The sequence below is a fragment of the Phyllostomus hastatus genome, unplaced genomic scaffold, assembly GCF_019186645.2.
Source record: "Phyllostomus hastatus isolate PE091 unplaced genomic scaffold, TTU_PhHast_1.1 phas_contig_1, whole genome shotgun sequence".
NCBI lineage: Eukaryota > Metazoa > Chordata > Mammalia > Chiroptera > Phyllostomidae > Phyllostomus > Phyllostomus hastatus.
Genome location: NW_025333498.1, coordinates 30,977,361 through 30,993,715, shown reverse-complemented (window position 1 = coordinate 30,993,715; position 16,355 = coordinate 30,977,361). Strand labels below are relative to the sequence as shown.

The 16,355-nt window shown below is 40.1% G+C and overlaps 1 protein-coding gene and 1 long non-coding RNA gene across 4 annotated transcripts in view; one reads left to right on the top strand and one right to left on the bottom strand.

Annotated features, from left to right (window-relative positions):
- Positions 1–6,774, bottom strand: part of LOC123806113 — a 56,226-nt gene extending 49,452 nt beyond the window's left edge. For all 3 annotated transcript variants that reach the window (XR_006783440.1, XR_006783427.1, XR_006783431.1), the window contains exon 1: positions 6,421–6,774. This is a non-coding gene — a long non-coding RNA (uncharacterized LOC123806113). The remainder of the gene's footprint in view (positions 1–6,420) is intronic.
- Positions 6,775–11,716: 4,942 nt separating this feature from the next.
- Positions 11,717–16,355, top strand: part of UPP2 (uridine phosphorylase 2) — a 34,965-nt gene continuing 30,326 nt past the window's right edge. The window contains 1 exon segment of the mRNA XM_045837610.1: positions 11,717–11,781. Within this exon segment, the coding sequence (XP_045693566.1) occupies positions 11,720–11,781 (62 nt within the window). The 5' untranslated portion in view covers positions 11,717–11,719.

Here is a 16,355-nt window from a genome sequence, read left to right as displayed (position 1 = left end):
AGCACCTGCGGGGTGTCGTGCTTCTCCGGCACCCAGCTCCTACGTAGCGGGCGACTTCTCCCACATCTCTCTGCTTAGTGCATATAACTTCTCTAGCGCCGGGCTCCTGCAGTGCTCAGTGGTCAGCAGCTGCCCTGGAAGCCGTCTGGCGCTCTTATAGCAAAACACCTGTGGCAAGACACCTCCCTGTGAACAGCTTTCCCTGATACCCTAGAGAGGATTTCCAGCAAGTTCCACTGCTATGGCACCACAGGGACTTCTGTGGCATCCTGTGAGCTCTAACAAGCTCTGGACCTCAGCTTTGGCTGGAGGGGCTCTTTGCAGGGTGCTCTGTCTGAGCCGTCAGTGTAGTGGCTGATCTCATATCTGCTATTTTATATTCTTTCTAGCCAATCTCTTGTTACCCTAATCTATTTCTATAGTTTACGGTTCTTTATATTAAACTGTCCCTTGTTCAAGTGACTGTGTGGTTTCTGTCTCATGAATGGACCCAAACCTGAGCTATCCTGGAGCTCTCAGCAGCTCTCCCATTCGCATTGGTGCCATTCACACAGGACACCCCACCCTGGTCCAGATAAGATTTCCCTACCTGTCCCTACCTAGAAATCAGACATCCTTACAATCCATGCTCAAGTTTCTTGCCTTGAGTAAGGAATCCAACACATTTAATAGATACCTGAGAACAAGAAAAGTTACATGGTTTCCTTATGGTCACACAGCCAGTTAATTGTGGAACTGGGACTAGAACCCTAGTCTCCTGATTCGCAATCTGGTGCTCCTGCCTCTCTGCCACACTCATGTTATTCACCAAAAATATTAATTAAACAACTATTTCCATATGGTCCTATAAGGTACTCAAATTATAAAATTTCATCCTAGATATGCTTCTCAGGTAGAGGAAACAGGATTTGAAAAACAATGGGAATTTAGCATCAGAGAGACCTGGGCCACTCACTGGAGGGTCCTGGGGCAAAGGGTATAACATCACTGTGAAATGAAAATATCTACATTACAAGGTGGTTGCAAAGAGGAAACAAGATTGCACCCTGAATCACCTATCATCATTAGATGCAATTAGAGGCAAACCAATAAAAAGGTAATTAAATCATGTGGAATGCATTTCATTCCACTCAATTATTTGCCTACTTGCACATTTCTCCTGCATCTATTTTGTTTTATTTTTAGAATTATAAAAGGTCATGATTTTATTTACACTAGTACAGTTACATGATGTTACACTAAGATAAAATTAGCAATACTACACAAGACTTTAAGAATGAGGGTCCTTTTTATTTTTTTTTCCTTAGTTTTATGGGGGTATAATTGACAAATAAAAATTGTACCTTTTTAAGGTATATAGCTCAATGTTTTGATATGCATATATATTGTGAAATAATCACATACTCAAGTGAATTAACATATCCCTCATCTCACATAATTACTGTTTTCTTTCTATCTTTTTGTATGTGCATGTGATGAGAACACTTAAGATTTCCCCTCATAGCAAATTTCAAGGACACAATGCAATGTTGTTAACTGTGGTGGCATTGCTGTCCATTGAATCTCCAGAACTTACTCGTCTTGTATAACTGAAACTTCATCCCTTTGACCAGCAACTCCCCATTTCTCAACCCCCTTTCCTGGTAACCACCATTCTACTCTCTGCTTCTGAGTTTAACTCTTTTAGAATCTACATAGATGCGTATTCCATTTAGCTTAATTCCCTTTAATTTCTTCTATGCTGTCACAAATGGCAGGATTTCCTTCTTTTTTTTAAGGCTGAATAATATTGAGCCTTAATATTATTCACACCCCTTTTTTTATCTAGCACTTTTGAAATTCTCACTCAAGGATATGTTTTCATTGATTTTAGAGAGAGAGGAAGGGAGAGAGAGAGAGAGAAACATTGACTGGTTGCCTCCTGGAAGCACCTCGACAGGGGGATTGAACCCGCAGCCTAGGTATGTCCCCTGACTGGGAATCAATCCCACAACCTTTTGGTGTCTGGACCGATGCTTCAACCACCCAAGCTACCGGGCCAGGGCCCACTTTATTTTATTCAATTATCTGTCACCAGACATTTTGGTTGTTTGCATTTCTAGGCCATTGTGAATAATGCGTCAATGAATGTGGGAGTACAGATCTCTCTTCCAAATCCTGATTTTTATTTCCTTTGAATATATATGCAGAATCTCATTTTTTTAAGGAAAGGAATTACAAAAAGGTTTTCCAATGTTTTGTCCCAGGACTGTGACTGTGTGTACTCTCCAGTGACAAGTGCGCACCTAGCAGAGAAAGGCCCAATGAATTAGAATGTGTCAGAGCCATTGAGAGAAGGATGAGCTACATGCTGCCTGATTCATTGTTCCTGGGCATAATCAGTGTGATAAGTGGAAAACTAACTGCATTCAGCAAAATGCATCACGGGAATCGCTTTCCTGTTTGCCAGGCACTGTCTGCACAGAGACATCCAGGACGATCAGTGTAATTACCTTCTGTGTTTGAAGTCTGGCTCTGGGGCAGAGCCTCGCTCAGACACAGCACAGACACATAAACAAACACACCTGCCTTAGCTCCGCAGCTCTCCTGGAATCTCCCTTTCAATGCTTTCTGTTTTCACAAAGACGTTTTGATTCCATTTCACTTTTCTTTATTTGCATGGCCCATAATTTTTTAAAAACGTATGTAAAGATAATAAGGTAATAAATGGTATCAAAATATTAATTGCCATCCTTTTTGTTTCCTTTAAACCAGGTATTCAATATATTTCTCACTTTACCTTCCCAACACTCCTGCATGGTCATTACTATTATGTCCACTTTACTAGAAAATAAACTCACAAAAGCAATGTCTGGAAAGATGATGAGTTTATCCCATGATAAATGGGTCCATTTGGCTTAAAAACAATGATCTTTTCAGTATATCATATTGCCCCTGTAGGTGCAATTTGTTAGTCTACCATTTTGAAACAAAGTAGCATCCATATTCTGTGATTTAATTGTGTTTACTGTTTCTTTCTGCTTCCAGAGCCAAGAGTGTAGCTTTTCTCCACATACAATGAGTTTCCATTTATCCACACACTGATTATACTCAAGGACAATGTATTATTTGGCATATTGTTGGTCTGTTCTTATAAATCTTGATGCTTTACTCTCTTCAAGCATATTAAGGCCATAGTTCTCTTCCTTAGCTAGTTCAACTCAAATCAAAACTTGGCAAACTTTGTGATTTTTTTTTCATCTTTGAAACAGAATTGTGACACTTATACCAAAATCCCAGCCTCTGCATTTTATTCACCAGACTATGCTCTCATTGGTGTGGAAAAGAAGAAGGGATTAAGGCAAAGAAATAGAGGATTCGAATTAGGCTTGGAACATCTTTGCTTTTCATTTCCCTGATCCTGTGTCATTGCAGCAAAGGCTAAAGAGCCAGGTTCTAATGAGCAGAGAGGAAAAATGTCCAGGAACCGGGCTCTTTGTTAGGAAACCATATGTTTAACATTTTTAAAATATTGACTTAAAGACATTTATTTTGAAATATTTTCAAATAAAATTTGATGTTAAATAATGTAGTGTGTCATGCTGTGTCCTATTCTAAATGTTGATTTGCAGTGTTTTTGCATGTCCAATGAGTTAGAGACATAAAAATCAAGCATTACCAGGCACCGACACATTCTCATGAAGTAAATTACACAATATAGCAGAACTGTGTGAAATGATGATATTGGGAAGACATGATCATAAGTCCAAAAATTGCTTGTGTCAATTCTTCAGTACTTAACAGAGATAGATGCCATTTTTAGCATTTAATGAAAACTAAGACTGTTTTAAAGAAAAACTTGAGCCTTCTACCATATTCTTTATACTGAACAATGTTTTCCTTTTGCCTGAGGATCAAGTTAATTCAAAAACTCCTTTTTTAGTTTTTACAGTATTACCTTTGCTTATTAAGCAAAGTATGTGCAAGCAACATGGAATACTAAGTCACATGGATGTCTGTTTCAAAGGAAGCAAAAAGACTGTTGTGTAAAAGTTACACAGGTGTGCTCTCAGGTAGGAAAGGGCTGACCCTGATTTAGAAATGAAGATGTCAGCTCACAAGCTGATGTCATCATGGCCCAGAGAGGATCTACCTTGGAGCAGACCCTCGTGCCAAGGCAGCTGGGTTTTGCAGGATGCACATTCATGGTCCTGGTCTGCTGGAGATGGGGATTGGACCCAAAACCTGTGAAACTGCTCCTCTAGTTATACATACATACACACTAAGTACGTATTGAAAAGTAATAGTTCTACACAATGCAATACACAGATGATGTTTCATAGAATTGTACACTTAAGACCTGCCTAACCTTGTTAAACAATGGCACCCCAATACATTTAATTTTTTTAAAGTAGTAGTTTTTAGCCCTGGCTGGTGTGGTTCAGTGGATTAAGCACTGGCCTGTGAACCAAAAGGTGGCCGGTTCGGTTCCCAGCCAGGGAACATGCCTGGACTGTAGACCAGGTTCCTGGTTGGGGATGTATGACAGGCAACCACACGTTGATGTCTGTCTCCCTCTCTTTCTCCCTCCCTTCCCCTTTCTCTAAAAATAAATAAATTAAATCTTTTAAAAAAATTTGTGTTTTAAAAAAAAGTAATAGTTTTTAAATGTGCCCCAGAAGGATATCCAGGGTGGTGGTTACCTCTGGGGAGAAAGCAAAAGTAATCTAAAAGTAAAGAAGATAGAAAGGGCTTTAATGGATATCCTTTTTCTTAAGTCCATTAAATATGGCAAAACATTAGCAATTGTTAAATTTGTGTGGCAACTACACAGACATCACTACACAGACATCTGTTACAACTTCACATTTCTATATGTTTGAAATATTTTATAATTAAAAGTTTAAAGAATACTGACTAACATAAAACACTCACAGAAGCACCACCATTCATCACAACCAAAATGAAACACAAGTCCAAGGTAAAGTATTCAAAGGAATCACACTTTTGAAAAGTCATGACATTCCCGAGGTAAGGCATTAACAGAAAAGTGAATGTGACCATGTTTATGTACTCAAGGTTTTCTACTTCTTTAGAAAAAAAAATTAATGTTTAACTCAAACTACTGCACTTAGTAGTGTTGTTAGGAGAGTACCATAAAGTACACTGCTCTCTGTCACTTAGCCAAACCCAAATCAGGATCAGTCAACTTTGAAATTTCATGACTTTCTGGGCTTGGAATTCACCACCTTGTTGTTTTTTTTTTTTTTGTTAGAGGTTAGGACTGAGCCTTTCCTGAGTTCCAAGAAAAACAGCCCCTTCTCTCATTTCAGTGTGAGATTTGTCAAACTCACAGAGCTTCTTTCCAACAGATTTCCCAGGATACCTTATGTTCTGATTGGGGCATCTTCATCTGGGGCTTAAAAACAAACGGCTTTAATCTCCAGGGCATGAAGTTAGTGGAATGGGCGACCCGCAGGCAGTTAGGAGACTCTCAGCCCAGTGACTTTATGCTCAGGGGCCCACTCTGGAGCAGACAGCACCAGCTGCAGGCGGGGTATTGGACCAGACCCAGCTCTTTGGGTAAAGTCACAGAGAATGGTAAGCTTCAGATGAGTTAAACTGTCAATTAAAATGTGTTTGTGGAACATTTTAAAGATCATTTTAAATTTTGGCAAGGAGGTGATTTTAAAATCAGCATTAATGGGGTTTTTATCATCTTAATGAGCCTATTTTTCTTCAGCAGCATTCCCATAATACACACCCACTGTGGCTTAGCTATGTACCCTTTTCCCATAAATGAATGAAATCAGCAGAGAAAGGTGTATTGTAGAGACATTCTTCATGTTCCATTCCTACTTCACCTTTAAGATCCAGATCAAATTCCCTTCTGTTGTTGATGCCATTCTCCTTGGACTATTGTCTTCTTTAAAGAACCCCAACATCTGCCCCTGCCAGTATGGCTCACTTGGTTGGGCGCCTTCCCCAAATGGGAAGGTAGCTGGTTTGATTCTAGGTCAGAGCTCCTGCCTAGTCTGGACATGTACAGAAGGCAACCAGTTGATGTTTCTCTCTCACATTGATGTTTCTCCCACACATTGATATTTCACTCTTTCTCTCTCTCTCCCTTTCTCTCTTCTAGAGTAAAAAATCAAAAATCAAAAGATCCCATGTCAGGGCACATACAAGAATCAACCAGTGAGTGCATTGATTGGAATGAGTGAAACAACAAATTGATGGTTCCCTTTACCTCTCTCTAAAAATCAATTTAAAAAATAAAAACAGTGATCAAATATAAAAAGTTTCCATGGCTTTGTAGCTGGGCAAAAGTAGGTCTGAATTCCGGTTTTAGTTAACTCATTATAGGGTCTCAAACACCTTATTTCATCTCTCTGGTTTCTTATTTCCTTATCTGAAAATTGAGAAAATAATAATACTTACCTCACAGGGTTATTGTAAGGATTGAATGCGATAGTCCAGAGCCCATCCTGTTGTTACTGACATTCTTTTTCTTCATGTTCTTTACATAATTTCTTCTTGTCCTTCAGATTTCCATTCCAAGTTGAAAGCAATTAGTTTGAACTTAAAGAAAGGCTTTTTCAGTTCTGGCTAAGATGGAGGTGTAGGTAGAAACCCTTTGCTTCCTTGCAAAACCAAAAGAAGGACAACAACCAATGTAAACTCAATAAACAACCAGAAGTGCCAGAAAATCAAACTACATGAAACTCTGACAACCACGGAATTGAAGAAACAGTCAACCAGACCAACCAACCGGTAAGAACACGAAGTGAGGCTGCGGACCATGTAGGCGGGGTTGACTGAATGAGAAACTGAAACTCAGAGCTGACTGTAGACTATGGCAGTCACCACAGTGGGTGTTCTCCCAGTTTCACACAAGAGTCCATTGGAAAGTAGAACTAGAGACAAGGAGGTGAGCTGCCCATAGGCAGCACTGCAGTGCAGCAAAGAGGGTTGCCCCGCCCTGGTGAATATCTAAGGCCTTGCCCCCTTACAACCTATCAGCTGCCCAAGACAGAGAAATATGGCCCATATGAAAGAACAGAGCAAAACTTCTGAAAGAGAGCTAAATGATGAGGAGATAGGCAACCTATCTGATGGAGAATTTAAAACCCTGGTAATCAAAATGCTCACAGAACTGATTGAACTTGGTCAAAAATGAAAAAACAAATGAAAGATACCCAAAATGAAGTAAAGCAAAATATTCAGGGAACCAACAGTGACATAAATCAGGAAATAAACCAGGACTCAGATCAACAATTTGGAACAAAAGGGAAAAATAAACATCCAACTGGAACAGAATGGAGAAATAAGAATTTGAAAAAATAAAGAGAGACTGAGGAACCTCTGGGATGAAATGTTCCACTACCTGAATTATAGGGGTGCCAGAAGGAGAAGAGGAAAACCAAGAAATTGAAAACTTATTTGAACAAATAATGAAGGAAAACTTCCCCAATCTGGCAAAGGAAATAGACTTTCAGGAAGTCCAGGAAGCTTGGAGAGTGCCAAAGAAGTTAGACCCAAAGAGGAATACACCAAGGCACATCATCATTAAGTTACCCAAGATTAAAGATAAAGAAAGAATCTTAAAAGCAGCAAGAGAAAAGGAGACAGTTACCTACAAAGGGGGCCCATAAGGCTATCTGCTGATTTCTCAAAAGAAATCTTGCAGGCAAGAAGGGGCCGAAAAGAAGTATTCCAAGTCATAAAAGGCAAGGACTACATCCAAGATTACTCTATCCAGCAAAGCTATCATTTAGAATGAAAGGGCAGATAAAGTGCTTCCCAGATAAGGTCAACTTAAAGGAGTTCATAATCACCAAGCCCTTATTATATGAAAGGTTAAAGGGATTTATCTAAGAAAAAGAACATAAAAACTATGAACAGTAAAACGACAACAAACTCACAACTGTCAACAAATGAACCTAAAAAAATCCCAGCAAAAACAAAAACTAAGCAAACAACTAGAACAGGAACAGAATCAGAGAAATGGACATCACATGGAGGGTTTTCAGTGGGGAGGGGGAAGGGAGGAATTGGGTGGAAAAGGTACAGGGAAGAAGAAGCATAACTGTAGGCATAAAATAGATGGGGGGAAATAAAAAATGGTATAGGAAACAGAGAATTCAAAGAACTTATATGTACAACCTGTGGACGTGAACTAAGGGGGTACTTGCTAGAGGGTTGGGGGTACAGGGCAGAGGGATATAAAGAGGGAAACATTGGGAAAACTATAATAGCATAATCAATAAAATATACTTTTTTAAAAAAATTAAGTCTTTTAAATTTTATTTCTTATCACTATTGTTTCAAAATATCATGCTTCCATTACAATAAAATAACATCTCTTGAACTTTTGTTTGATATCCTGTGCCTCACATTTCCTTTTCTCAAACAGAAGAACAGGAAGATTCTAAACATTGAAGTCAAGCATATTCAAAACCACACATTTTTGAGTCTCAAGTGCTCCTGCTGAACAATCCACCTGAGGCACTGCTGGCCTTCCCTGGTTTCTCACTGGTGTTGGTTATGGTCAGCCATTGGGGAACAGTAAATTTCAGCTTTGGCCACACTGTATGGATTGTAATCTCAGTGATAAAGGCCATCAACATGGCCCAGGCAGTTGTAAGTTAAATCCTTTCTGTTTGTAAGTTGCCAGAAAATGACCCTGAAAACAAGAACCATGGTCTTACATCGTCATGCAACTTCGAGGCAGAACAAACTTAGTACATAGCAGGTGCTTAATAATCACTGTGTGATAAGTGTGACATCTCCTATGTGGAGTCTCCATTTACCTCAAAACAGACTATTATGGACTAAATGTGTATGTTATAACTAATGTAACCCTGTATTGGCCTTTATTTTCTAATATAACAGGAATCTCAAAAACTGAGAGCCACAAAGCCCTAACTGAGATGATTTGGTACAACTATGTGGAAGTAAAATCACATAGAGCTACTAGCAGTTCTCTAAATGTGACTTTTCTGTTACCTCTGTGAATTTTATACATTCTTCCCTGGGCCAGGATCACAGGCCTCTCATAGTCACCCACCCCTACCCTCAGCAATATTTTTCAGGACCATATCTTTCCTCAGGATGCAACCCAGGCATCCGGCCCTTCCAGAAGCTCCCTGTATCTGCCAGTCTGGGTTCATGGCCTCTCCTCTGCATTTCATAGCACCTGTCATATTCTTGACCATTCATCTGTCCCCAGTACAGAGTAAATTCCTTTAGGGCAGACACCATCCTTCTCATCCTCTGTGTTCTCAGCACCTACCATGAAGTAGATGCCCAGGTTACAGCAAGGTTCTAGGAGCCCCACATTCCTAGCTGTGCCCCCCAGGGAAACAGCAGCACTGTTTTAGGAGGTGAGTATGGTTCTGAGCCTACATAAGTCAATCTCACTGATCCAACAGAAAGCAAGCCAACTGGGAAGAGACAAAAATACCACCCAGTTGTGCTCCAGGACATAATCATCAAGTAGAAAATTCATGGGAGTGAGAACATGAAAATGCTGGCACGATGGAGGAAGTGACGTGTTTTGTCTTAGGGCAGACACTGTGGAGCATGGACCTGGTGGAGCTGAGGCAGGCCCTAATGATCTTCAGGCTTTGCTGACTCAGGGGGCTCTGCCTGGCACACGGCCTTCATTCACAAAATGCCCAGTGGCTGGGCCTGAGTTGGCCTTGTGCACTTCTGTGTTGCATACTTTCTAAAAATGTGACATCTCTTCATTCCCATTCAGGTGACTGACCTTTTGCAACACAGTCAATAAGAAAAAAAATTGCTAAATAACAACCTATTCTAAGAGTAGGATCAAGACCTGAAAAAATTGATAACTAAAAAAAATAACTTCAGATTATCCAGAAGACTTTAATTAGTACACTACTTTCATAGATTTTACAAGACTATTCTCACCCAAATGATGACCACTTGCCTTAATGTCATCAGGAGTTCTATGGGGTCCATAAAACATTGCTGGTGTTCCCTGGCACTGTTGGTATCAAGATCATTGGCTGACAGAATTTGCACTGGAAACAGACATGTTAATTAGTCTAATTAATTCAGTGGAGCAATTAATTATTTAACACATCTAATTAGTTAACACTTTCACCTGTCAGAGCCGGAGGTAAATGCCAGACTAGAATTTGGTAGTCTTCTTCATTATACCCTAAAAAATATTTAGAAATACAGCATGAAATAATAAATAAAAGTGTGACACTCTCCCACCCTGAGGTGGGTGGTGGGTATGTTGACTCTCAAAATTGCCAATGGTGGTAGAGAAAGGGAAGCAGGTAGAACTTTGAGGAGAACCATGAAGTTTTATTATAAACAAAAACTGGATCTACTCTCCCAAGTTACACAAGCAATGCAGAAGTTCAGACTTATTTTGCCTCAAAATTGTCATTACCTTGGAGATTTTGGAATACCTTAGGGCAAAATTACAAATGTCCATTTGGTAGTAGCAGTAGCAAGATTTAGAGTGCTGCATTAGTTCCCTGTTCTCTTTCCTTATCATTTTGTAAATTTTTAGCTAGCCAAGATGGACTGAAGGAGGCCAGCACAGAGTTCAAAGAGTTTGTTCAAAGTGACTATCACCAGGAAGAGGAGCATCTTCTAAAAGTTAAGATATAGGCATTTGATTCTTCACTGTGATGCACATTCTTACAGAGAAATTCATGCACATTATGAAATGCCTTGTATGCACTGCTGTTTGGGCGTCTGTGAACATTTTAAGCTCTGGTTTGCTTACAAGCCAGGAGACGAATGTTCTCAAAGCTCTTACCAGCATAGAACTTTAGCTCATTGCCATGAAAGCTGAGAAAAAAAAAGAGAGAAAAAAACAGGATAAAGTTCCTTTAAAGGCTTCTACATTCTTCCATCCCAAAAGCATACAGTAAGGAGCAGCAGAAAAACAGTGAATTTATGGATTTCTTAAAAGGGACTCTGTTTTCTGAAAACATTAGGCCTTATTTTGTTATTCTACTTGGATTGACCTCCAACAGCTGCTTGGATTGGATTTTATGGGCAGCCTAGGGTTTAGTGTAATGAAGCCCTGGGAAACAGATTTTGTTTAATTATCAGAGTTTCTGTGTGAATTGAATGGGCAGAGTTCAGATAAAGAGGCACTCTGAGGTCATGGCTTTTATGTTTTTCTTACTTGTGAACACAGAATGAAAACAAGTTGGTGAAGGGTAGGATGGAGCAGGAAAATAAAATGGAACCGAAAGTTCTCACATGTACTGGTCACATTTTTGAGACAACATGTGGTGGAGTTATTATGGAAACCAATGAGGGACTTGGATTTACATACAGTTGTCCCAAGAAAGTTGGTGTGCCATGCTAGACCCATGCTGGGACCAATGTCAGAGTGAGGGAAAGGTGCACACTGGTCAACAGTTAACAAACTAGCCAATCTGGTCAGAGAGATAGGATGCTACACCTTCGAGTGGCCCAATATTCTTAGGGAAGTGCTGCTTCAAGAGCTGATCTATAGTATAAAAGGCCATGTCAAGGAGGATATTTTTTGAATTGGTAAGGGAGTTTGAACGCTAAGAGTAAAGTTCCGTTACTGATTTTAGAAGAAGACATAGGTTTTAAGGGAGGGTGTTATGCTAACTTGAAGCTGAGCTATTATGATTGCCCTATAATTGAATAGCAACTGATTATATATTTATTTCCTGACATCAATTTAAGAGTGATTATCCACACAGTACAAAGTATGGCTTCAACTTTACCTACTTCCAATAAATCCATGGGATCTAACAGGAATACATATGTTGAGTAAGTAATTTTAATTTTTTAATTTATTTTGATCAGATTGATGTTCTTTGGATTTTCTATTAAATGTTTAGAAGATAGACCACTACAGTTATTTAAATTTCTTAAGTTTAGAGATGATATAGTTGAAACACAGCTCAGAATATAAAACAAAATAAATACAATGCAAAGTTTCTTCAATGACAGTTTTATTCCTTGGTTCTTGGGGGAATCTGACTCATCTAAGAAAGTGGGGCAATATGCCAATTACATCTCAATTATTTTAAAAGTGAAGCAAGCCATGGCTGTTGTGGCTCAGTGGATGGAGCATCGGCTTGTGAACCGAAAGGTTGCTGGTTGGATTCCCAGCCAGGGCACATGCATGTGTTGTGGGCCGGGTCCCCAGTTAGGGTAGTGTAAGAGGCAACTGATCAATATATATCCCACATCCATATTCTCTCCCTCTCTTTCTCCCTCCCTTCCCCTTTTCTCCAAAAATAAATAAATAAAATCTTTAAAAAGAAGTGAATAAAAAAAAACCATGCAAGATTAACTAACCTGCAGGAGTGAAGAAATTCAAAGTTCAGACTGGAGTTCAGTCTTTAATTCCAGGACCATGGACTGAAACATCTGAGAAATAATTAAAGGGGCCTCCCAGTGCCTCAGGGAGATTTAACTGTGTTGCAGCATAATATGAAGTGATTTCATATGCTTTGTGATAGACATTACATAAAATTCACTTCTAAAATACCATGTATGTTATTCATCTCATGGGTGGGCATAAATCTGCCAAAGCTGTCTGCAAATTCAGTTCCAATTCTTGCCCCAGGTTCACAGAACATAATAGAGCATTAATCTTCTGGAGGCTTAAGGAATTTTTGCGCATTCCTTCTGATTGGCTGAGCTGTATTCAATGCCTTGCTTAGAGCTTCCATCTTGTTGGTATTTCAGAAAATTTTCCACTTACCCATCCCAAAAAGAGCAGACTCCTACCATGTTCATTGGTTCGGGGAAACCTAGGAAGTAGAAAAGGAAAAATGATGATGATGAAGGTAATGGTAAAATGAAAAGACTTCTTGGCCAGCACTTTTCTTTGGTCACCAGTTTCTCACACTGACTGTGCTGTGGCATGGTTTGCTGAAAGACTGTATTCCCAGTGCCTCTTTCATCCCACATTTTAGAAAAGGGAAAGAAAATGCAAAACAAAGTTGGGGAGAAAAAGCGCATGCGACCTCTTTAGTAAAAATTCTATATTTTGGGAAGATTGAAGTATTGTAAAACAAAAAAATAGTATTGTTATTGCCAGATTCATACTGGATTGAATTTGGCATAATACTTTAAAGTGGTTTTTCCTTTGGTTAATGATAGAGTGATCATCTTAGAAGTGCTTTTTAAAAAATTTTCTAAAAATATATTTGATTGATTATGCTATTATTATTTATTATTATTATTATATTATTGTCCCATTCCCCCCTTTATTCTCCTCCACCCTGCACCCCCCTTACCACCAGCATTCCCCGCTTAGTTCATTTCCCTGGGTCATATGTATAACTTTTTGGCTTCTACATTTCTTATACTATTTTGTACCTACCATTTATGCTTCTTATTCCCTGTGCCTTTTCCTCCATTCTCCCCTTTCCCCCTTCCTGCTGATAATCCTCCATATGATCTCCATTTCTGTGATTCTGTTCCTGTTCTAGTTGTTTGCTTAGTTTGCTTTTGTGGTTTTGTTTTGTTTTTTTAGGTTCAGTTGTTGATAGCTGTGTTTGTTGTCATTTTAATGTTCATAGTTTTGATCTCCTTTTTTTTCTTAGATAAGTCCCCTTAACTTTCATATAATAAGGGCTTGGTGTTGATGAACTCGTTAACTTGACCTTATCCGAGAAGCACTTTATCTGCTCTTCCATTCTAAATGATAGAGTAATCTTGGTTGGAGTTCCTTGCCTTTCACGACTTTGAATACTTCTTTTCAGCCCCTTTTTGCCTGCAAGGTTTCTTTGGAGAAATCAGCTGATAGGCTTATGGCAACCCCTTTGTAGGTAATTCTCTCCTTTTCTTTTGCTGTCTTTAAGATTCTCTCTTTATCTTTAATTTTGGGTAATGTAATGATGATGTGCTTTGGTGTGTGCTTCACTGGGTCCAACTTCTTTGGGACTCTCTGAGCTTCCTGGACTTCCTAGAATTCTATTTCCTTTGCCAGATTGGGGAAGTTTCCCTTCCTTATTTGTTCAAGTAAGTTTTCAATTTCTTGCTGTTGATCTTCTCCTTTTGGCACCCCTATGATTCAGATGTTGGAATGTTTAAAGCTGTCCCAGAGGTTCCTAAGCCTCTCCTCATTTTTTTGAATTGTTTCTTCATTCTCTTCTGGTTTAATGTTTATTTTTTCCTTTTGTTCCAAGTTGTTGATTTGAATCCTGGTTTCCTTCTCATCACTGTTGGTTCCCTGTACATTTTCCTTTATTTCACTTTTCATAAGCTTCACTTTTTCCTCTATTTTATGACCATACTCATCCATTTCTATGAGCATCCTGATTACCAATGTGTCGAACTCTGTATCTGATAGGTTGGCTATCTCTTCATCACTTAGCTCTATTTTTTCTGGAGCTTTGATCTGTTCTTTCATTGGGGCCATATATATATTTTTTTGTCTCAGTGGGCCTGTTATGTAGTAAGGGGCAGGGCCTTAGGTATTCTTCAGGGTGGGGCAACCCATGTGACTGCATTCTGGTGCTGTATGTTGGAGAGGGGCATACAAAGAGAACAATGCTGCTTGCTCGGCTCTCGGCCAGCTTTCAGTCACTTCCCCCACTACCAACAAGCAAATTGGGCCCTTCTAGTGCCAAATCCCAGGTAGGTGGATTTGTGTAAGTTCTAGAACCCTGTGGGTCTCTCTAACAAACTCTCCTGTCAGGCTGGGAGTTTCTCCCACCACCACAACCCACACAGGTTTTTACTACTAGAGATATTGAGGCTTTCTTTTTTCATGCTGGAAACCTGGGTTGCACTGTCTGCCTCACTCTCCAGTTGTTCATTTCTGCACGCAAATATGGGGCTGCTGGTCCACCAGCCACCACCTCACCCACCCCACTCCTCCAACCACTGCCTTGCTGGGAGTCCTCTCCACTCTGGATGCCTATCTCTACCCCTTCTACCAGTCTGGATGAATATTTCTTCTTTAACTCCTTGATTGTCGGACTTCCATTTAGTTTGATTTTCTGGCAGTTTGGTTTGTTTTTTAAATTTGTTGTTCTTATTTAGTTGTACAAGGAAGCACAGTGTATCTACCTATGTTTTCATCTTGGCCAGAAGTGTTAAAAGTGCTTTGAGGAACCCAGAGGGATACAAATCTACAGACATGACCTCTCCCCCACTTTCTGACCAAGGGATTAACTATTGAACAGATCATCAAGGAAAGCTAAAGAATGTCTCCTAAACTAATGAATTAACAGTAGTCATATAATTAATACAAGAGAATATAGTTAATGGTTGGAGAATTTCTTTTTGAAGATATGAAAGTTGGAGTACATCAGTGATTTTTAAAATATCAAGGCCCGGACTTCCGGCAAGATGGAGGAATAGGTGGATGCACCGTACCTCCTCGCACAACCAAGATTAGAACAACAATAATTTACAACAATAATTTACAGATAGAATAACACCCAGAACCGATAGAGGATTTATCTGAATGGAAGTCGGACAGCCAAGAAATTGAAGTAGACCCGTACATCCAGACTGGTAGGAGAAGACGAGCCGGGCGGGCGCAGGGCTGACGCGGGTTGGCGGTGCGCGGAGGTCGGGGAAAGTTTGGCGTGAAATCGGTGCAACAGCCATCTGGGGCGCAAGAACGCAGCGGTGATCCCTGAGTACGCCAGCTGCAGCTGGCGGACCCAGTGGGGCAGCGACTGTGGACCAGGGCAGAACTCGCGGCCCAGGATCCCAGGGAAGGGTCTGGGCCCAGGAGCATGGAACGGCTGCCATTGTTCCCTCCTGTCCCCGCTCCCACCCCCGCCCCCACATATAACGTCACAATCTAGCGACTGGGGTGCCCAGCCCCGGTGAACACCTAAGGCTCCTCCCCCCACCGTAACAAGAGCGACCAGACTGGGGGAAAAAAAAAAGGAGAGACAGGGAAAGGCATGTTTCCAACAGAGCAGATCAGTCCCCCAGGACTCATCCTTTTGAGCCACTAAAAAATAGCCAATCTATCAGATGCACAGTTCAAAACACTGGTGATCAGAAAGCTCACAGAATTGGTTGATTTTGGGCGCAATTTAGATGAAAGGATGCAGGTTACCATAAAAGAGATACAGGAAGATACGTGGAGGAGAGCCAATAGTGAAAGGAAGGAATCTGAGTCTCAAAACAATACAGTGGACCAGAAAGAAGATAGAATCAACCAAGCAGGAAAGTATGATGAAATAAGAATTCAAAAAATCGAGGAAAAGCTTAAGAGCATTCAGGACACCTTTAAATGTTCCAACATCCAAATTATAGGGGTACCAGAATGGGAAGGGGAAAAGCAACAAATTGAGCACGTATTTGAACAAATAATAAAGGAGAACTTCCCCAATCTGGCAAAGGGAACAGTCTTCCAAGAA